Source organism: Lagenorhynchus albirostris, chromosome 13, assembly GCF_949774975.1.
Source record: "Lagenorhynchus albirostris chromosome 13, mLagAlb1.1, whole genome shotgun sequence".
Classification (NCBI taxonomy): Eukaryota; Metazoa; Chordata; class Mammalia; order Artiodactyla; family Delphinidae; genus Lagenorhynchus; species Lagenorhynchus albirostris.
Window position 1 is genome coordinate 5237881 of NC_083107.1, and position 22993 is coordinate 5260873.

Consider the following 22993-nt stretch of genomic DNA (forward strand, 5'->3'; position numbering starts at 1 on the left):
TAAGAGAGAACCCAAGGAAACGCTGGTCTCGGCGGTTTCAAAGGACACTTGGAGTACTCTAGGTACGGGTCCTACGGCACGCGCCTTGAACCGCCAGCTCTTGGCATTCTAGCCTGTTCACCGAATGCCAGGTGCTGTGCAAAACCTCGACTATCTACCAAACGAGAACAGTTAACTCAGCAACGGGAAATAAAGAGGTAACCAGAAGCCGCCCCGACGTGGGCCCGGCCCTGCCCAGCGCGGGGAGCCCTAGCTACGGGACGGGGCCAGCGCGGGGCGTTACCAGTAGCATGGCCTGCTCCTGGAGCAGCTGCTGCTGAAGGAGTTCCAGGTGCCGCTGCTCCTCTTCCAGCTGCCGCCTGATATACTCCTGTCACACAGAAATCAGCCGCCAATCAACGGAGCCCCAAGGAAAGCACCAGAACCACCTGCTGGGGCGCCCAGAACCATCCGCCCAATCATCTGGGGTAATCCACTGAGCGATCAACGGCTCAGACAAGCCTACTGCCGAGGATTTCCCCAAGAACTTCGAATTAGTCTCTAAGATCTAAAGAGTCTAATAAATGATGACATGCACTCAGCGATGGGGTGTGTGTGTGTGTGTGTGTGTGTGTGTGTGTGTGTGTGTGTGTGTGTGTGTGTGTGTGTGTGTGTGTGTGTGTGAGAGAGAGAGTCTATGAGAGAGATAAAGGGAGCGAGAGAGGGAGAGACAGAGAGAGAGAGAGAAAGGGGAGACAGGCATGAGGTGACATGTTTTCAACGGGAAGAGAACGATAAAGCTCTGTAACAACAAAAACACATCCAAAGGACGTTACATAAAGAGGAAAAACCCAGCCTTGAAGGAGCATGCATATCTGATGGGCTGGAGACCTTGATCTACGACAGCAGATTAGTCTCTAGCAAGCCCGTATCGAGAATATTCTCTCCCAGCTCTCAGGATTTTGGGGGGGGCTCAAGTATGAAATAGGCGTGAAATCACTTCGAAAAGTAGGAACATTTCACAAATAAAAGACATCTATCTCCTTCTTTGTCAACAGGGGAGAAGCTCACTACTCTGGAAGAGGAGCAGATTGAGGGGTCTGGGAGGAGAAATTTTATTTTGAAGTTCAGATTATTTATTTACAGTGTCTACTGCCGACTGAGGCGCACACCTTAAGATAAAAGCAGTCCTACATCTGGGCCGAACAGGAGTTTTAGTTAACCACTCGTCCTGGCGGAGAGAATGCTGGGCAGAAATCATGACAGATTTCCTCAGGAACTTTTTTTCTTACAAAGCAAATTTAGCCCAAAAACGCCAATCTGGGGTAAAGTGTATCCACAGGGCCGCTGGCAAAGGCCCCCTAGTTCCAACCCAGGCTCCAGTCCCAGGCCTGGAAGCCCCGCCCCAACCCCGACGACTGAGAGGACTCCGACTCCCAGCTCCCCTCTTCCCGAGCCAGACAGAGCTGAACCACAGCTGCGAGCTCAGGTCACTACATCCCTGGTTTTCTGCCTTCACATCACAGGAACAACCAGACAATGACACGTGTCCACAAACATGCACATTCATGCAGAAACGACAGGTTCCTACAGCACGGCTGACACGGGAGTATTTTGGAATAAAACTGACTTTTGATGCTATTTTTATAGAAGAAGAGGTGAAGAATACTTGCTATACACAAAAGCCAATGACTCCATTAGAACACTGAAGGTTAGGATTACAGTCACACCCTCTTCTCCCAATCAAGGTCAGAGAATTATCCCTCCGTGACTTAACTGTTCAAGTTTATGTTTTCTCCTCTTTGTAGTCCCCAAGTATAAATCAGAACATGAAAACTAAACTCAACGCACCACAGTTAACAGGCCAACAACGTCAGTAAAGTCAGAGATTGAGGGAATCACTTAAATTTCCACAGAAAAATAGTATGTAGACCCAACACTGGGAAAACCCAAGGCAAAGGAGAGCAGCTGGATGATCAAATCTGGAAGCTAATACCACTGTTTACAAGCATTAAGTATGAACTTCAGCTATCATTTAAATTGGTCCCCCTTCATATATTTTTTCCTTCTTCAAAGCTCATAACAAAGAGTGATCAATTCAAAGACATGACGGGCAGAGAGGCTATGATGGGATTCACGCGGACAACGCAGACAACAAAAAGCACAATTTCTGCTTGCACAGGTGGTTCAGGAATCAGACTCCTAAAGGCAACTTTATGTGATGTTAATAACATGCTGCAAATATCGCTAAAATCTGATCGCTTTGGGCTAATGTTATCAGCTGTTCTAACGTCACGTATGTACGTACTGAATTATATGCGAATATATCTTAAAATATTCGGTGAGTCGCTGGACACTTCCAACACTTCTTGTAGGAAGTGTCTTACAACTGGTTTTAAATTTCATTAGACACATTCGGAAATCTTTCAGGCCTCATACTAGTGGAGACCACCCTGCTGGTTTCAAGAGCTTTCTAAAGTGTACCGATTTCTGTATCTGTCGGTAAAGACAAGAGATTCAGTTTGTTGAAGTGAATATGCTTCCAACCGTGCTTCTGCATTTTCAGACTAAAGTCCTGAACACGTGTGCACACGCGTGCATGCTTTTTGCCCCGGCTCCCCCAGCCCCGCATGGTGCCAGCCCCCGCGGTCCCGGCCGGAGCGCCCCCTGCGGACCCACCTGCTCCCGGTCGACTCTCCTCTTGTCCTCCTCCGCCCGCCTGCGCTCCTCTTCCTCCTGCCGCCGTCTCTCCAGCTCCTCCAGCCGCCTCTTCTCCTCCTGTTCCCGCCTCCGCTGCTCGCGCTCCTGCTGCCTCCTGGCCTCCCGCTCTCTCCTTTGTTGCTACGGAAGTAAAGCGACCCAGTCAGCGGACTCTGCAGCCACGGCACGGCACGCAGGATGGTCTGCTGACCAGTTACGGGGAGAGGCCAAGAGGGAGAGCTCGTGGAGCCCACTTGCACCGGCCACCTACTTGCACACTGCCCCTCCGCTCACACACACCAGCCTCCTTGGAAGTACCCGTCAGAGCCGGGTTTCACGTGCTATCAGTTATTCCTCGTTCTTCGCTGAAGCACAGCAGTGAGGGGACAGGGAATGCTGTATCCTTCAGTATCACTAACAGGGTTACCCCGGGCCCTTCAGTCAGAAGAAAGAGAAGAGAAATGAATACAGGAGAACAGAAATAGCGCAGAGAAAGGAGAGAAATACTTAAAAGAGGAAAAAGGCAGCACACATCAGGGAGAGAAGAAGTGACACCAACGAGAATAAGAGATGCCATTATTATTACCATGAATGTATAGACTGCCGTGAGCACAAGCTCACGCTGTGCCTCGCACGGTGCTAAGTATCCAACGGTCTTCCTTCCATGTCCTTTACCTACTACGATTCTCATGACAAACCTAGGAAGCACTTCACTCCTACTCCACAGAGGAGGAAACAGATTCAAGAAGAGAGACGTGACTTGTCCAGAGTCACCTGGGCGGTAAGCCCCCAGGTCGAGGGCCGCTGTGCCCCCCACCGTTAATCAGACAGCATCCTGCCTCCCATCAGCAAGTGCGGAAGGTGCCGTTGAGTCACCAGACTCGCTCCGACAGCCTTTCCCAACGCAGACCATCTGTCAACCCCTCGGTACCTGGCAGTGTGACCCTGGGCACATGTCTGGCCCCTTCTCATCCAGCCCCAGACATCTATCTGTCAGTAAAGCACTGCCACCGCGCAGAGTATAAATCAACCAACTCCTCCCACAGATGTGCAGAGTGCTGGCCTGCAAAGTGATGCGGCCACCGTGCAGCCCCCCTGGGATGGAGAGGCGCTCCATCTCAGCACAGCGGCCGCTGGCTGCAGACGGCTACTCAGCACCTGAAATGCGCCCAGCACATGAGGGAGGAACTGGGTTTTTCGTTTTATTTTACTAAAGTTAATTTACATTTAAATTGTCTCTAGCACAGCTCTAGAACCACAGCCACAAGAGAGGAAGGCAGGTGGAGACTAACAATTCCCCTCCAAGTCAGTCAGACAAAAGGAAAACAGAAGAGAGAAGAGAGGCAACCAGTGTCGACCCCTCAAAACTCCCCCTTAGCTTTTCAGGCCGATCAGATTCAAGCGAACAGGTCAGAAGAGGCGAAGAATATCATACACTGAACTTTACCACCTTCAGGTAACAACGTGACTTGCTTATGAGCCAAGGTCTCACAAGCAGTGAACTGTCAGAGGACCGTCCCCCTCGGAAAGGTCTGGGCTTTCCCTCTCCCTCCCCACCTCCCGGGGGAGATGATATGTTTGCCAGCAGGCTCTACAGGCCAGCAAGGCAACCGGAGTTGAGGGGAAAAAACAAAAAACACACCCAGAACTTTTATGTTCTTATACTCCCAGCTCATTCTTTAAGATAGCTACTTTTGCATGTTTCATAATGTATGTATCAGTACGATACAAAATTACTAGATATATCTCTATCAGATACATGCTCAATTTTTTTTTTTACTGATGGAATGCAAGATTCAAAAGCTTTCTGGGCCGCTGCACTGCACTAAACAACGCCACGTGACCACAGACACCACCGCAACAGCCTCAGAGATGCACCCGCTGCCCTGTCCTTACAGACCACAGAGGCTACCAAAATTCTTTAATTTTTAGGAACGATGCTGAAGGAAAGGTGCCACTTAGCCCCCTGGGATCACAAAACAAAAAGCAAAGCCGTAGCTTCACTTGCTTTCTCCTCTCCTGTTATTTACAGAATCTTGAAAAATTCTTTAGTTCAAAAAAAGCAGAGCTGACGCCTTGGCTGTTATCAGCAAGGACCCTTCCAGAAAGAGCCAGACAAGGAGAAAAACTGCAGTGAGAGTCCTGGAAGCTGCCACGCTGCCCTGGAAGCAGGGCTGCACTCTGGCCGCCACACAGCCATTAAGTCCAGATGCGGCCAAGTGTCTACCTCACACCAGCCTCGAGGTTCAAATTTCTGTCTCCAGAGAAGACAACGGGAGATCGCAAAGGAAGAGCGGAGGGAGGGAGTGAAGCAGCGCGGGAGCTGGCTTCCCACACACTGGCCCCTCACCAGCAACTCCAGCTGCCTCGGCCCACCGAGCACAGGGCTGACCCTGGTCCAGCCCACGCCCAGGAGCCTTCTCAGCTCACCCCCTGCCTCGCACCCCTGAGCTGTGGTCACCCGGAGTCCCAGGGAGTGACGGGACCCCGTGCACATCCTCTGGCGCCTCAGTGAAAGCACTCGTCCTCACACCAGGCAGGAAGCCCCAACGTGGTGAAATGTGCAGAATCCATTTCGGGGGGTTATTTCCAACTACACTGAGGGCAGGGCTCCCAGGCCGGTGGGAAACCTTGACTTCATCTAACTAAATGCTACTAAGAATTTTTAACTTTCAATTTCAAATGCCCTTACAGGTAGCCTTTTCCATTTTCACTTGTGTTTAAAAATTTTTAATCAAAGTACTAGACTTTAACCATCCTCAAGCCATAAGATATACATCTTTGTTAACGCCCTTTCTTTTATTTATTAACATTTGCTATGTTGCCGCCCCATGATCACTTATATCTAAAATGCCATGGTGCCGTTTTGATTGTTGTTAACTAGTGACTACCTGGAGAATAAAAATCTGAGGCCAATTTTTAAAATTTTAAAAGAATAAAATTTATATTTAAAAGAGTAAATAAATCTATGTTATCTTGTCCAAAATACATACATACATACATGCATAAATAGTAGAAAAATTGCCTTACTCTTGTTTGTTTGCCTGTTTTTTCATGGGCCCATCATAGCATCATCTGTAAAGTCTACACCATAAGACTCCTTTCCACATGGTCAAATGGGTCAGGTATTCTTTCTTTCTTCTAGAGATGAACCCTCTCACAGCCCTTTCTCTTCTCCTGGGCCAACCTAAACAGGCTGCTCTCCAGGCATCCCATCCTTCTGCCCACCTGCTTCCTAGGAACACTTCTGGACCCTCTCCTGTACAGGATCCCCTGTCAACTTCTCTCTTATTTGCTGGAACACATCCTCTAGTAGTTTCCTGAGGAAGCGTGAAGACAAGTAGAGGACTTGAGAGACTCTGTAGGTCACAAAAGCTCTGCTCCCATGCTGTGCATATACTTCTGGCCGGGGGCACTAACTTCCCTTCAGTTGCAAAAGCACTGGTGTGTCACCTCCTACTTTCTGATGTTGCCCATGTGGATCCTTGACACTTAGTAGCAGCCACACCCACACCCCTCCATGTGCTCCCCTGACGGCAGCTTTTACCATCCTCTTTTCATCCTTGAGTGTCTAAGCTTTCAAGATGACGTATGTGCCTCTGAACGGCGGCTTTTCTCATTCGCTGGGCTGGGTACTCAGTAAGGCTTTCAATTCAGAAATTATTTCTTAGTTCTGGAAACTTGTCTTGAATTCCTGCTGCATGTTCTCCCTCTGGTGTTCACTTTCCGGACCATTTGTTAAATGGGAGTCAAACCACCTGGACTGATTCTGTTTTTCTTCTGTTCTAGTCCCCCCAAACTTATCTTCTCTCCCCACTTTCTGGGAGTTTGCATTTATTAAAAATTTTAAAAAACTTTTTTCTGAATAGTCTTGTTTCATGATTTTTATATCTTCTCTCTGTAAGGATATTAAGATTTCTCGGCATGTGTACATGTATGTGTGTGAGATATTTTCTCTGTTCCCTACATTGTCTCTATTTCCTTCACGCTCCTTTTGCTGTGTGTCTTGGAATCTTTCAGTTAAAGATTTTTCTGCGTCCTCTTCTTTGGCCCTGTGGAAGTCTCATACTCTTGGTTACCACCATCAACACACGAACAAAGACCATAAGCTCCTTAAAAGTAGGGAGCGTGTTTCGCTCATCCCCACCCAGCTCCCTGTAAACATCCAGGATGCCGTGATTTTCTAACATTTAGCATCTAGAATAAGCCTAAAGAATCCATCCATATCTCCAGGCCCAACCAAATCCTAAAGCCGTCTTTTCAGGATCACCTAGTAAGCTGCACAGCGGGCTTGAATAGTCACCGTTAATCCGGATAGAGCCTCACACTTTACACAACACACGCCTTGGGCCTCAGGATGTTCTACCAGCCCTTTACGGAGGCTCCGGAACTCAAATCAGAGACCTCAAGCCCAAGAATGGCTGTAAGTGCACAGAACAAGTCCTTTCTTTCCAGAGACACAACGAGGACACAAATGCTGCTTCACCCATTTGAGAAATAGTCGTGAAGCGCATGGGTACACGAAGGTGAACCAGACGCAGCCCCTCTCCTCCAAGTCTTATAGGTAAGGTAAGCCACACACTTATAAAAAACCCACAAGACCACGTGGAACGTGGTAAATTTCCCTGGACTCGCCCACTCAGCAAGCCCTGGTCGGGAGACTGATGGCCAAGGCCAAGAACGATGTAGTTACCGAGTCCTCTTCCACATTATGCTGTCATATTTGAAGCTGTAAACTGGACCAAGAGCAGAAATGTAAACTCCAACCATACAAACCACTACAGTCAGAACAGGCCCTTAACTGGGGTGTGTGTGTATGTGTGTGTGTTCGGGGGTAATTAAAGATTAAAGAAAGCCCTTAGTAAATACCTGAATAGATTACTGATGTGAAAAGCTGGCCTCTTGCAACAGAACTTCAAAAGAAAATGGACAAAAATGAAACATATATATCACCAGCCATCAGCTAAGCAACATCAATCCACACTAGATTAACCTCCCGCCTGTGATTTCAAGCAACAAAACCCAGGAGACGCTAACGAACATGCCTGCTCAGGTTAACCCCTTTAAGAGCAGCAAATATAAATCCTTCGAGGCATTTTCAAACTGTCATTCTTATTTTTTTAAACCATTCTTTCTTTAAAAACAAAACCAAACAAACTGAAAAACGGCATGATGCTGTAAAGTGATTTCCAAATCGCTCCAATTACAGCGATTTCCTTATTACTTCAGTTTTTCCAAGCATGCCTGAGTAAATATGTACTTTTCCAACTATGCTTTAATTACATTTAAGTTCTCTTTCTAGATTGGTATTTAAAAGCAATGCTTTCATCTCACAATTCGAACTTTTCTAAATAGGTCATGCTGATAATAGTGGGGTCCATTTACAGACACTCCACCGGACTTACGGGCTTTAACAGAAACTAAACTTTAATGAACCAATCTATTCTTCAGGTTCGACTATTTCCAAGAGCTTTGGAGGTCATGTGGCTGCACGTGTACCAGCAACCCCTGAGTTTGTTAAGCGCAAGTTCTGATGAACTTCAGTAGAGAAACTACTAAACTACTTTGCTTCTCCCCAAAGACAACTCTTCCCCATCTTTAGGCAACAAATAACATTTGCTGAATTAGAATAACGCTTACAAAATTTAACTAGGAAAAAAACACTAGACTGGGATGCCAAAAGAACATTTAAGAGCTGAGGACTTCTGAGAGGCGGGACAGTGGCCCTCTGGCAAAAGCAAGGCCCCCGTGCACAGCACGGCTGGAGCTGAGGGTGGAAGGCGCACCCTGTGCTCACACACACTCGCCGTCAGACACGAGTGAGGCGCCCAGCAGGGGCCTCTGTGTGGGCAGAGGGGTGAGGACACGCTGGGGGGAAGCGGGTCCCCGGCACTGTCCCTCTGAGATCTCACAGCCAAGAGACAACCACAGGTGCCTGCCACGGCTCGCTCCGTTTTTTCTTAGAACGCTCCAGGCTTTCCTAGTGTTACAATTTAGCTTCAAGACGAACCCCACTTCATGCAAATGTTCTTTTCTCTCTCTCTCTCTCTTTTTTTTTTCTTAAAAGGCATCGCTCTTTTTTTAAAAAAAAGGCATCGCACCTCCGCTGGGACAGATGGGCTCATTTTACAGGTGAAAGCTCTCCTGCAAGTGCGGAGACCAAAAGACAGCCACGTGCGGCAAAGAAAAAAGGAAGCAAGTGAGGCCTTCCGGGTCAGGGCTCAAACATGGCTCCCTCTACAGAGGCGCTGACTTCCCCTGACTGAGCCTGAAGGTTCGTGTTCAGCCTCCGCAGCAGCCCCCAGGGCCTCCATTAAGCCCACCCACGTAAAACGCCCGACATTTGTCCACGGCCAACACAAACAGGCTCCTCACAAGCAAGGAGGGTAGGCTGGGAAGTCGGGACAGCTCCACGCCATTAGCCCAGGGCAGGAGCAGCGTCGCCTTCAGGGCTGCGCTGCCCCGCCCCGCCATCCTGACCTGCGCACGCACACGCGCGCGCGCGCACACGACCACCCACACCTCCGCTGTGTTGAGCTGAGCTTGGTGCACGTCTAAAGTGCAAAGCCTGGGGTGTCAGACAAAATTTTTTCTCTTGCTTTACTTTGTTTTTAATTTCTTCCACTTTCACCCACCTCTCTAAAACTGGGGTCACTATGGGATCTGCAGAAACAAGAGAGACGAATGTAAGCATGTGTCCTCTTGGTGGAAGAAAAGCAGAGGGAGGAGGTGCTGGTCGCACACCCACACGCACGCCCCTCTCTGCAGGAAGCTGAGACCCAGAGCACAGGGACTACGGCATCTCCGGGGCTGAAAACTCGGGCAGATCGTAAAGAGAAGGGATTATTGTTTTAAATACCTGCAGAAAAATTCCGACAGTGGGGAGTCTGAACATCCTACCAGCAGTTCAAGAACAGAAAGGGAGACGCAAGCAGCAGAAAAGGGGACTCGGCCCTCTAAGTGAAGTCCTTGGCCGGGTTCCAAGTCTGCAGAACCCAGAGTCATCTTCACAAACGGGTGAGATGGGGAACACACAGGGAATTGCAGTTCTCCCTTTTTTCGTCTTTTGTTTTTAAGAAAAGGATAAGTTCTAACCTCAAATGAAAAGTTTTTGTCTCTTATCTCTAATAAAAAGATTATGCAGTTTTTTTAATGTGCTGTTGTTATAATAGTATCATAGGTTTGCTAAAAACAAATCTTCCCTCAGAAATGTTCTTTCTTTTTTTTGAATCAAGTAGCACACCAAACCACAGACAAATGTATCTTGCTTTTACTAATAATCTGACAGTCTCCACGAGGTCAAAACTGAAAAATTATGAATTAGGACATAAGTGATTTCAATATGTAACAGGTTCAAAAGCATATCCAAAGTACAGCAGCTAACAAAGTCACCTTAACTTAGATCACTAATGGGGTTTTCTCCAGGACGTCTTGTATAATATTTCTCTTAAACTTAGACGAGGAATGAGCAGATGTGATCCATGTGTGGATGTCACAGGAATGGGAGGAGTCGGTAGCAGGTACCAAGGCAAGAGTCAATGAAAAGAAAGAGCACAAAACCATTAGGATAAAATGACAGTATGATGAAATAATCTTCACTTCTGCTCAAAAAAAAAAAAAAACAAGAACAGAAAAAAGAAAAGACTGGGAGAAAAAGCTGGCCAGGGTGGGGAAAAAAAAATTAGCTAGAGGCAAAGCTCTACCAAAGTGATCCAAAGATGTGATGATGCATCTACCTATAAAAGGTAATAGAGTAATATTAAAACTTTCCGATAGAGGGAGATCATTATCACACGGGGCAATGAATCTGGGTAACAAACTTCGAGTAAGCTGAGAAAACACTGAGCACCCAGAAGAGGAGGACAAGTGTCAGGGGCAGGAGAGGAGGGGACGAAGCCACCAGTGTGAACTCAGCCGCGTGAGCTCAGCACGCTCCCACTTTCCTCCTGGGACCATCCAAAAGCAACAAGAAAACTCAGAAACATCATTTTCAGCAAAACTGGCAGACAGACTTGAAAATATCTACGAGGACTTCCAAGATCTCCAGTTCACACAGGAGCCAAGGAAGAGAAAGCAAGAGAAGCAAAGCAGATAGATCCCGGCAGCAGCAACTCTCGACGGGCACCAAGCAAGAGCGGAGGATGTATGTACCACATGGACTTCTTACAGACGAGGGGCAGACCGCTCCCCCTACCTGCGGCGAGGTTCTGAGACAGTAGGGGCTGCGGAGAAGCCCTTAGCCCCCATACCCCAGATCTGATGGCTCTTTCAGAGAAAGGAACATCTCCACTGTTTCCGTACAGCCTCAACTTTGGGACCATTTTTTTGCCAGTCGCTGATAGAAAGTGATCACCTTTCAGTTTTAAGCATCATTTATCTTTTGAGTGAAGATGACCATCTTTATCTACTTTGTTAATAATAACAAAAGGAATCCCTATTCCTCATACCTTTAACGCCAGTAAAGGGCTACAAATAATTTATGGCGCAAATATTCCCAAACCACTTCCTGGGACCTTAATTACCAGGCTGACAAAAAGGCGCTGGATCACCAAGAACCCACATCAGTGGATTCTGTTCCTGCAAACGCCACCGTTCCAGGACCCTGCTCCACCTGCCCTGATTAAGAGGTTTAAAGAGGTGACTGCGCGTTTGAACTTTCACTGAGAAGCTGAAATTACAGGGCTAACTGAAGCCAGTAAACTGCCACGTTCTCACTTAGCTGACAGCCCCGATTCTCTAGCCTCTATTTAGCTGACGGAACAAATCGCTTTAAAACCTCTCCTTTCCTTGAGCCATCGCTGGCCTAACCCCGTAACCCTCACTCCCTATCATGTCCAGGGCCTGGATGACGGACACCTACCTCGCTGTCGCTAGGCCTGAAGGCAGTTTCCGGGGCCCGTGTTAGAAAGGGGCTCCAGCTGGCCCAGTCCTTGGCCCTTCCAGGTATGCGCCACCAAACTCCCCCGCATCCCTGAGCCGAAGCACAGCCCAGGCTTAGGAAGGACAGTGGAGGACACTGCATAAAGAGGCCACTGGAAACAGCCACAGCCTCAACGCTCAAGCACTCTCGTGTACTGAGCACACACGGTCCACGTACAGCCTGAAACACCTCGGAACCACTCAAGGTTTCTGTTATGTGCAAAGAGCACTGAGTCTTAAAATATTAGAAGAGAGTTTGCAAACAAACTGCAAGAAGTTACATAAATAGCAATGCTGCCCCTCCCACAGAGCAAGGTTGTGCCCTGTGCTTTCTTCCAAAGCGCTGGCCGAATACTTCCAGTCTCCTTAGTTAGACACACACTGGTTTTCTAAACCAGGGCAGACTGTGAAGTTTCAGAATTCAGACCATAAACACAAAACGAAGCAAAGATTCTCCCCACAAAATGTACCCTTAAGTAACGTGGGAAAAAGCATGTGTCGTCGTTTAACTTAAACTCCACTGTATAGTATCAACACATGGCTTTACTGTTGTTTGGGGTTCTTTTTCTGGCATGAAGGACAAAGGTGAAACAATAAGATGTATGAATTAAACGGAAACAAACTACTATGAATGGGAAATCTGAAGCTGTGATATATATAGTAAAAGGCAACCAGGAAATGAAAAAAGACTCTTTTGATCCCCAGGTGAAATGTAGGGAAATAATGTCTTCGTGAATTAAAAATGGAAAAGCTGTGGGTAACCATATTACCAACGTTGATAGTATTAATGAATTAAACGAGCAGGTGGGGGACTTCCCTGGTGGCGCAGTGGTTAAGAATCCGCCTGCCAATGCAGGGGACACAGGTTCAAGCCCTGGTCCAGGAAGATGCCACGTGCTGTGGAGCAACTAAGCCCATGCTGCCACAACTACTGAGCCTGCGCTCTAGAGCCCGTGAGCCACAACTACTGAGCCCACGTGCCTAGAGCCCGTGCTCCGCGACAAGAGAAGCCACCGCAATGAGAAGCCGGCGCACCGCAACAAAGAGCAACCCCCGCTCGCCGCAACTAGAGAAAGCCCTCGCGGCCACGAAGACCCAACGCAGCCAAAAACAAACAAGAACAACAAGCAGGTGGTACGAAATGTGTCCCCCGCCCCAACAAGTAACTAATGCCAGCACTATGGCTAGATTACAGAATAGCATTTGTATCATGCCCAATATAATTCTCTTCTTCAACCCTTACTCTTTAACGTACCTAAAGTTAAGGAATTTGTAGAAAAGTGTTTTTCCTGTGTACGTATGTTTTCAGAAAAATATGCACACCCCACGTGGGACCCAGAGGCCAAGGGTGGGATGGAAATGAGGTCAAGGCCGAGCTGGCCAACTCGGACTGTAGCGTACATGGCCTCCACGGAGCCGGGGCGACGCCACCTCTGGGCCCTGCGTCCCACACAAATAGGATGAGTAACTGGGGGCAGGTCCCTGATGTTTACAAAAGAGGGGAAAACAGGTCTCGGGCCTCCGGGAGCGCAAGGTCCCGCCGGTGCGTGAGCACACCTTCCCTTCAGAGGGGACCTCACTGGCCAGGCCGGGGAGAGGCACGACCTGCCTCACGAGGCCACGGAGAACGGTCCTTTGGGCATCTGGCCACGCCTGTGAACAAAGACCGGGACCCCGGCTCCGGCCCGCGCGCCCCCACCTCTTCCAGCCGTCGCCGCTGCTCCTTCTGCTGCTCGATCCGCTTCTGTCTCTCCGCCAGCAGCTGCCTCTTGTATTCCTCCTGCTCCCTGAGCTGCTGCTCCTGCAGGAGCTGCTGCCGCCTCAGGGCCTCGGAGCGCTCCTTGTTCTCCTGCTGCAGCCTCAGGAAGTCCCGGCGCAGCGTGGACTCGCCAGGCACGTTGACGATGGAGCTGCAGGAGGAAGCGGGGCTCTAAGGGGCGCGGGCCACTCCACGCCCACGCCCCGCCTCTCCCGAGCTCCTCCCAGCCCAGGACCCAACAAACTAACAAACCCACGGGGGTAACGAGCCTTCGACTCAGTAGCATCACCCCTTCTTTCACCCCTTCTTTCACCGTCTCATAAATATCTTAAAACTCTGTCCTGGACGTTTGACAGGACATCTCCACGTGGGACTCTCCCATCAACTCAAATTGCGATGAAGAGCTGAAACCACCTCCTGCCACACGTCATTAGACCCTCTGTGACCGCCCTGCTTCCCACCAGAAACAGCAGCATCACGTCCCGGGATTGCCCGGGCGGTAATACCAGAGCAATCTCCAGCACTGGCCGTCCCCTCGCCTTCTCCACGCGGCCCAGCATGCCTTGTCAGCTCTCCCCTCCCACTCTCTCTACTTGCAAGGCCGGCGGCTGAGCCCAGGTGGGTCCCAAGGATGAGCCACCACACAGAAAAATTAGCGTCACTCCTAGGTGGTCTCCCGGCTGAGAGTCACTTCTCCGCTTTCAAAACTCCCAAAACAAATGGCAAATCAATCTTCCTAAACTGCTTCTTTCGTTATATCGCGTCCCTAACCCAACACAATTATATTGCTCCTGCAATCAGTTCAAATTACTCTAAAAATCTTAGTCTCTGATGGATTCAAATCTTTTATGTAACTATGGAGTTTTTTTCAATAAATTCTCTTCTCTCTTGATATGCTCTCTTCAAACTCCCGTTCTCTGCACACAGGTCCCCACAGGTCTCTCAAACAACCGTCCCTACCCTCCTTTTGTCTAGCTAGTCAGCTACGTGTAGCTGCAGCTTGAACACCAGGCAGGCAAGACCATTATCAAAGACTTTAAATCCTCTCTTCCCTGATTAATGAGTCGCTGTGAGGTTCATGCTACCACATCTTCAAGCTTCTGCTTCACTGTACCTCGGGGAGCCAGAGATGACCAAAACGACTATGAAGTGGATCAGGACAGAATATCACTCCCAATAGAGGCAATGAAATGCCAACGACCACACCGGTGGGAAGAACAAAACCAACCAACCAACCAACCAACCAACAAGTCTTGGGAAAGACTCCAGTGTTTTCAAAGGGGGCCCTGCTAGCCCATGAGCAGGAAACTGTGTGTGTGCAGGCCTGCTTCATACGCTACAAGACGTCTTCCATCCACACCTGCTGGAGCAAGAAACGCCAGTGGCGAGCTCCCCTTCCCCAGGACCAGACACAACCTGCGTGTTTCCAATTGACCGGGGGAAGAGGAAGCAATGCAGTCTCGGTAAAGAACCACGGGGTCAGCGGCTCCAGAGGCCGAGAATGTTTATAGGAGTCTTTGAAAGAACAGAAGAATGCAAGATACCAAGGCACTTTCAGAGTAACTGCCGACTCCTTCCCGCTGCCCGGGCATCTCCCGCAGCCCCGGCACCCCCGAGGAGCAGGGTCGCGGGCGCCCCGCCTCTACCTGGGCTCCCCCTCCTGCTCCGGCGCCTCCTCCTCCTCCTCCTCACTCCCGCTGTACTCGTACTCAGTTTCATCTGTAAAGAAAAGGACAAGATAAACGAGTCAGTTCACGAAGCGTGACACCGCGTGTACAGGTGAGCATCTCCGAGGGCATCACCGCCAATGAAAACCGTATATTCTTTGAGAAAATAGTAAAGTGTGTGGAGAACGTGGGGGTAGTAGGGGCGTGACACCAATTCCCACCATGAACGGTGCTCGTGCCCTGGGCCGGCCGTACTTCCCACAGAAGAGCAGATTCTCTTGTATTCCAGACAGTCCCCTGTGGGATGCACGGCTATGCGGGGACAGGACTGTGAGAGGGGCCCCAGAGCCCTTGACACCTAAGAAAAGTGGCCCCGGAGCATCAGCAAATTCACAAAGTCCACTCTGATGCCAAGACTCGAAAGAAAGAGATGAACTGCCCAAACCAAGGCAATAAGGAATGTGTCTGGTTACTTTCAGCACTCGGGGATTGCCCTGAACTTGCTCTTTGTTAGTTTCTTCTTTGGCCTTGAACTTGGAGTGTCAAAAAAAAAATTCAGCAACGGGTTGCCTGTTATCCAGCGTCGTTCTGTAAAGTTCCTGTTAAGAATTCACAGAACAGGAAGGTCAATGGGAGCCAGGGGCCCCAGAGAAGAAGGATTAGAGAAGACGGTGGTGAAGCCTGGCCTGCGCGTTGCTGGGCAGGAGGCACCGTTGAATCCAGGCAGGTGGACACAGAACACGTCAGGATAGGAAACCCAGACACTGGGGACCAAATGGAACCTTACGTAATCAGCAAAGCGAGTGTTCATGTTGTGCAGTGAAGACAGAAAAGCAGTCAGGCCGACGGGGCCCGGGCCTCACCACACCACCCCCATAAAGTGCAGGAAACCCTGGGGCTCCCGAGCAGGAGAGGAACGGGACAGCACATGGACGGTGATGTTCCCCGCCGACGCTCGGAGCCCCGCCTGACGCAGACAGAACACAAGGTCCACGATGAAGTTAAAAAGCACAGCCACGAAGACGTGCCCCCGAGGAGCAGGACGGCATCGAGTGCTGACTGGCCACAGTGCCCACTACCCAGTGTCAGCCTGGCAATGCGCTGCACAGCGCCGGTCCCCTGTGCCGGAGCCAAGCTGCCCCCTCGGCCCGTCCCCGGGAGCAGAGCAGAGACACACCACTCGAGCCCCGGCCAGGTGGGCACGAACGCGGGTGGGAAAGGAATAATAACCTACTCTGGTTGGCAAAAACCTAAACAACTGTTTTTTAAGATGAAAATAAAAACAGGTTTAATACCTTTCTCTCCTCTCTTCTTCCTGGTCCGGTCTATATGGTCCTTAAGCTGGATTCTAACCTGCCTTTCATTCGGCTGGTCCCTGATAAAAGGATGTTTCAGAAGCTGCTCTGTGGAGGGCCGCTGCATGTAATTCTTCACCAGGCACCCTTCTATAAAACTAAAAAATTTCTTTGACCTAGAAGAGGAAGTAAAAAAGATCATCAAATTTCTACCACAAAGAGCAAAGCTCCAAACTACCAGTAACTTACAAGCTTGCAAACAGAGCAGGGCTCCAGAATTCAGCGTGAACAACGCTGCAAAGGCACAGGGATCAAACAAGGAACAGAGCAGGGACCACGGGGCCCGGAGCACCACCTCAGCACGGTTCAGGAGTCGCACCGCACACGGCGGGCCTCGGAGGCAGCTGGAGTTACTGCTGCTTTCTGACCGTGTCGTCACGGGGTAGTGGAGGCCAGGGAGTAAAGGGAGGTCTTTGCTAACGTAAAGATGGCAGAGGAGAGACGGCGGGATCCTCTAAGACAAGGACAGACACAGAGTGAGAAAGGGAGCCGAGTAAGTGACTCGGGGCTTGATCCTGTCACTGCGACGTTGCCATCAGTTTCAGGCTGGTTTACGTATCAGTTCTCTACGCTTAACGTTCAGAGGCAGAAATAATAGTGCTGGGGGGGGCGGGGGGCAATGACCCTGCAGTTAACGTTTACCCCACCAGCCACTTTATTTTTGCCTGTTTCTCCATTTCTGGCTCACAGTGACCCCCTCCCTAGCCTCGGCAGACGCACTCTTACCCACCCTGTCCTTCGAGACTCAGCTCAGACACCCTCCCGCCGGTAAGCCTTTCCCGGCAACACTGCACCCCGCCCTCCCCAGGTCAGGAGCCTTTCCTTTGGGGTTGTCTGCATGTAACACACTGCACACTTCACATTTATGTTTCTGTCTCTCCTCCTGGTTTAAAACGGTACAGGTCAGGACTGGTTCCTAACTTCTCCATTTGTCAGCAATGCCCAACTCTGAGCATCTAGACTACAATAGGTATGTAATAAATTTTTGTTGAATGAATGAGTTATTCAGTCTTTAAAAATGTGGTTGAGAAAAAATTAGTTCAGTCCTTTCCAGTTATTTCACTGCTTTTAAGAATCATTTGTATTGTCTTCTGTTTCTACTCAAACTTACTATTTTTGTTCAATTCAACAAATGTTTATGTGTCAACGACGTACATTTGTTTATGCTGGGCTCTGTAAGAGATACACATAGGACATAATGTATGTATACACAATAGCAGATGTATACGCAAACTGCGAGGACGAGAAAAGAACTACTGCCGACAGTGGAGTGGGTCAGACATCAAGAAAAAGGAGGATTTCTGACATTCCAAAGATGGGAGAGAAAAGCCACTGTTCCAGAGGAACAGAAACCACATGAACAAGGTAGAGGAGTACTACAGGGAACAGTGGATTGTTTTCTGACACTAGTATGAAAAGTGGAAAAGGGTAAAAGAGATAGGCCAGGGTCAGCTCAGAGAAGGGCCCTCAAGTTGTGACTTTATTCTATGGTTAAGGAAGAATGCAGAAGATTCGACACAGCAGGGATGGAATGCTCTTAGCACACAGATTCCCAAACCCCACTGCCCACAAAGATCATTTTGGGAGTTTATTAAAAATACAAATGCCTGGGTCACTCCTCAAACTTAGGAAACTAGAAACTTTGAGGTTGGAGCCCTAAGTTAAAAAATTCCAAAGGGATTCTCATGTGCCGTGTACAGATTAACATCTGAGAATCGATGATCTGCAATGTATTCTTGAAAGTCGATGACCAGGTTCTGCTGAAAGAGAGTTCACTAATCATCTTTTAAAGGCTGCTTCTCCAAAAACAGTCGTGGAAATTTACATCTGGTGGACAGGAAGACAGCAACCGTAAAGGAAGAAGGACTTCCTGTCTGTAACCCTCTCCCCCCTAGAACACCTGGGTGAAATGAGGCAGTGACATGAACCGCTGAGAATGCATCCGATCAAGCTCAGGCAGAGGAAGTTTGGTGGGAGAGCACAGGCAGAATCCACTGTCATCTACATCCGTCTCCTTATCTCACTGCACTGTATACACACAGTGGTTAATGCAAACCTGCAAGTCATGGACAGAGTGGGGGCCGACTGACAAAACTATGAAATACCCCGAAGGTGAAGCAGCAACTCGCTTTAATAAAACCTGACAGAGAAAAAGAAAGGGGAAAGTGAGCGTCGTTCAGTTCAGCAGGCGCCGGACGAAGTGGCACCCAGCCCCGCAGCTTACTCCCTGGTGACATCTACTGGCCACCCATGGACGCCCCGGTTATCATGTTGTATGTAACACAGGAGACCAACCGGGGCTAAATCGTTGCACCCGTCCTGCCTTAAAGAACCTCGCCAAGAACTGGTTAAGTGGAACAAGACGGCCTCAGTTCCCCAGAGCTGAATGTGGTGAAAGACGGGATAAAGGAGGAAACCCCGCCAGCAGACAAAGGTGGGGAAAGTACGGGGAGGGCAGGGAGAAGCAGGAAAGAAACGAGCGGCGGTACATGTGCATGTCCACACCCGCGATGGGAGAGAGGCTCCACGACGCCCTGACAGCCGGAAGACCGAGGCCAGGAGAGAAGGAGGCTGAAATGGAGATCTCTGGCCTATTTCAGAATCAGAATCAAGAACCTAAGAGGAGACAACACCACCTGGAAAACTCATGAGAACAGTTTCAGAAAGGAAAAAAAAAACCCACAGTAGGTAAGACAAACAGCAGAGCCCAGGAAACAGGAACGGCAAAGGAGGGAGGGAGGGAGGGAGGGAGGGCCCGAGTGCATGAGAGCCTGAGTGCAGACGGGAATCGACAGGAAAGGACTCAAAGGAACTCTTGGGAGGAAACAAGTGGGCAGAATGCTCAAGTGAGAAAACAAAGCACTGCCCTTTCCCTCCGAGATTTTAAAACTACACCAAACCAGCTTCACCCCACACAGCTGCACTTAATGCTTTCCTGCACGGAGGTCGTCACCGTCTCCCTCCCTGGCATCAATTCTGTTTAGCAGATGCGCAAGGAGGGAGAAGGAAGGGGGTGGCCCAGGGAGAGGACCCCTCCTCCAACGCAGGCTGCTGGGACGACAGGGGCCCATCTGACTTCAAAGTTCTGCAATAACTACAGTAAACCATTCCATGAATTTTAACTTATTACTTCAACTGAGGAACTACATGTCAACACAGCTTTGCTTCTTAATCTAAAGATGCTTAGAAACATATTACACTGAGAGGTATGTTTAAGTATTAAAATGGAACCTTTTTCTTTAACGTGTTCTTGTTTCCTAGGGTGGCTTGTCACTATTGTATCATTCAAGCACAACTGATCAAGAAAAAGAAACATTAAAAAATAAAGCGATACAACACTTTTTAACTGGTGTTCTGGGGCACTGGCTCTTGTGTTCTTTTGGACTCAGAATGGCCAGAATTTTGCCTTGAAGTCAAACTAGAAAAAGGAACGATTTTTTTTTTAAAAAAAGGAAAAGAACAGCAACAACAAAGCACACACAGCTTACCATTTTTTGGACTTCAGCCGGGGAGGAGGGTTTCTGGGGATGAGAAACAGTGCTCTCATGGGATGCATGTCACAGAGAGCTGGGGAGAGGAGAGGGCGTGTCAGTACGTACTCAGGTTACTCATTCTTGATCTCTAGGGGCACGCGCTCTGCCCATCGTCTGATCTGCCCATCGTCTGATTGGCATGCTTTACGTCAGGCAGTCTGCACATCTAGTTATACAGCTGAGGGCGTACCCTGAATACCCCACTTAAACACAGCAAAATACGAGGCGGGAAAGCGCAACGAGAAGAACATATAATTTCAAACAGACATTGGAAAGTTTTCATAAATCAAAGCTAAATATTGATTCAACGTCCTAAAGGAGTTAACAGCTTAAGTTCCTACACCATCTATCAGATGACAATGAGATAACTTTATTTTCCCAGGGTTGTTGTGAGGATTAAATTAGACTCGGTCGTAAAGGCCTTCACACAACACCTGGAACACAGATGCGTTAAGCCCTTCAGGAACGCTCGCTGCTGGTTGTTAGAGTGAGTGTGCCTACGGAAGAGCAAAAACGGGGGCCAGATGGGACTGTTTAATTCTGTGCAATGACTGCCTGTTCTCCGATCACTTGCCCAACAAAGGCGTGTTAGGTGCATGTGTACACACGAGTATGTCACATCAGGTATTTCCGAGTGTTTATTCACCTTCACGAGACTCTTACAAGGCAGCTGGGAAATGGGGGCCAAAGAAAAGGAGGGTACTACTGTTCCTGCCATGAAAGAGAACCGAGACAAAGGGCCAGGCAGTCCTTCCCCGTCTCGGTTAAGGGAGCACGTGGTGATCAAGACGGACGGCCGCTTCTGCAGTGCAAACTAATCCTTAGCTGTGGGCAGTCTTTTATCATTCATTCAACAAATATTTATTCAGCAGCGACTATGTATCAGGAAGTTATACATTCTTTGTATACACTTTTTTTTAAAGGGGGACTGGCAGAAAATGCTGTTTTCCCCTTTGCTCTCTGAAACTCTACCCTGTTCCTGATTAAAAATCAATTTCATGAAGTTGTCATTGATTTAATCCAAAGCAGAAGCAAAACTTCACACAGATAATACTGGAAAAAGTTATTCCACAGATAAAAGGCTGTGCCTCTATTTGTAAAGTTAAAATGTAAGAAATACTGAAATTTCCTGTGGTAGGACCAGTTTCACGGAATATTAAGTTCAAACTGTAACAAGAAAAATTACTGTGTATTATCTGACATCAGAATAATTTCAGGTCACACGTCTGATTACAACTTAAATAAAAGATAACATAGCCCACGGACCTCAGGGAGATCTTCAAAAGGACTAATGCATGCCAAGAATTCCTTTCACATCGAAAACCCCACTGTATTTATGATTCCTTCATCTGAACGCCCCATCAGGAACAGTTTCATCCATGCAGCCACTCTCTTTGAAGCCTTGAGACTAGGTTTAAGTTACACAGAACTGAGCTGAAAAGGAACGCAAGCTACTTACGGGGAGCGCCTTCTGCCATCTCAATGGCTGTGATGCCGCAGGACCACAGGTCACTCTGCAAACAAAGCGGGAAGTTAGGACACTGTCCTTGCTGTGAGGCCCCCAACTCACCACTACTGATCGTTCACACAAATGACGCACTTGCATTCTGTGGGGTACGAACCAAAAGGAAGTTCGCCAGGAAATTAAAAGCACAAACACATCTGGAGGAACACCTTCCAAAAGAATGAATGAAAGATGCAATAAAGATAACACTGATTGTTAATTAGAACCGCTCGTATCTATGATTGAACAAAGTTGGTTCCCCGTTACATCTTCTCCCTACCTGCCCACTGTGGGCTCTGCAGTTCATCATTTCTTCATTTCTTTCCAAGCATTTGATGATTTAGACTCCCAGCCTAGACAGATGTTTACTCTTATGTTTTATGACAATATCTCGAACTTAACTATGCTGTTAAACGTTTAAAGGCTAGAAAATACTCTTTATGAAAGGTCCTCAGAAGAATTAATAAAATCCACCCTCGCTCACTAAACGGAATCAGGCTGCCACGTCTCTCTACTCTTCCTTTAAACTTAGGGGTGTGAGATAAGTTAAGTGCATGCAGTCTTTCCCTTCCGATTCCCCAAAATATTAACTTTAAAATTTGAATTATACTCCTTTTTTTTTTAGGCTACGCCATGCGGCTTGAAGGATCTTAGTTCCCCCACCAGGGATCAAACCCGTACCCCCTGCAGTGGAAGCGTGGCGTCCTAACCCCTGGACCACCAGGGAATTCCCTAAAATTTGAATTTTAGCTTTCTCCCCTACTCAAATACAAATTCCATGGGGACAGGTATGTTTGTCCGTTATTCACCTTTGTATCCCCAGAGTTGTGACTACCATGTGGTAGGCATTCAATATACACTGGATGACAGATGAGGTTTTATCAGCTAATTTCTTAAAATCCAAACAAGATTTTCTAAAAGCAGATAACAGATGTTTTTTCATCATTAGCCTTCTTTTGTTTAGACACTATCCTAATAAAGAAATTTCCTTAAAGTTGCTCCGTTGAAGGGTTTTCCTGAATAACCTATAACTCTGCTATGGAGACTCAAGCACATGTGTTTTATCACAAGAATAAAGAGGCCCATGAACTGCTCCCTTGTTTTTACGGAGTTTTCTACACCCTCAGGTCCAAAGAGCAATTCACCACCTTAACCAGAAACTAATATGGGCAGCATCCGTGGTGGGACCACCAGGCGTTGACGCTCCCTAGGGTGACGCAGACAAACGACGCCCATCTCCTCTCAGGGGATCCCGGAAGGCTTTTCTCGATACTAATGGAGCCTCTCCAGTCCACAGAAAACAAGGTAACTGACATGACAAAGACTGGAAAGTTAAAATTCAGAAATGGTAAGATACATCTAAAGGGTGGAACACTGCCTCTTCAGCAAGGCGGTGTCATGCAGAAAGCGGGAGCTGGGGGAGAGGGTGTGATAGTCTTCACTGAAAGATACTCAACCACCAACCAACCAAATGCAACGTCTTGTCCTATACTGAATACTGGTCTGGACAAACCAGGTGTAGACGAGCTGGGTCTAATTATGGACTCTGCATTAAGGAATCACTTTTAATTTACTTA

General features: G+C 48.3%; 1 protein-coding gene across 44 annotated transcripts in view; it reads right to left on the reverse strand.

The window, feature by feature from the left end:
- Positions 1–22993, reverse strand: part of MAP4K4 (mitogen-activated protein kinase kinase kinase kinase 4) — a 172178-nt gene that overhangs the window by 29558 nt on the left and 119627 nt on the right. For all 44 annotated transcript variants that reach the window (XM_060169503.1, XM_060169502.1, XM_060169506.1 and 41 more), the window contains 7 exons: positions 21372–21426; positions 19868–19946; positions 16320–16495; positions 15004–15076; positions 13298–13508; positions 2659–2820; positions 284–370 (listed from right to left, as the gene is read on the reverse strand). In XM_060169503.1, the coding sequence (XP_060025486.1) occupies positions 284–370; positions 2659–2820; positions 13298–13508; positions 15004–15076; positions 16320–16495; positions 19868–19946; positions 21372–21426 (843 nt within the window). The remainder of the gene's footprint in view (positions 1–283; positions 371–2658; positions 2821–13297; positions 13509–15003; positions 15077–16319; positions 16496–19867; positions 19947–21371; positions 21427–22993) is intronic.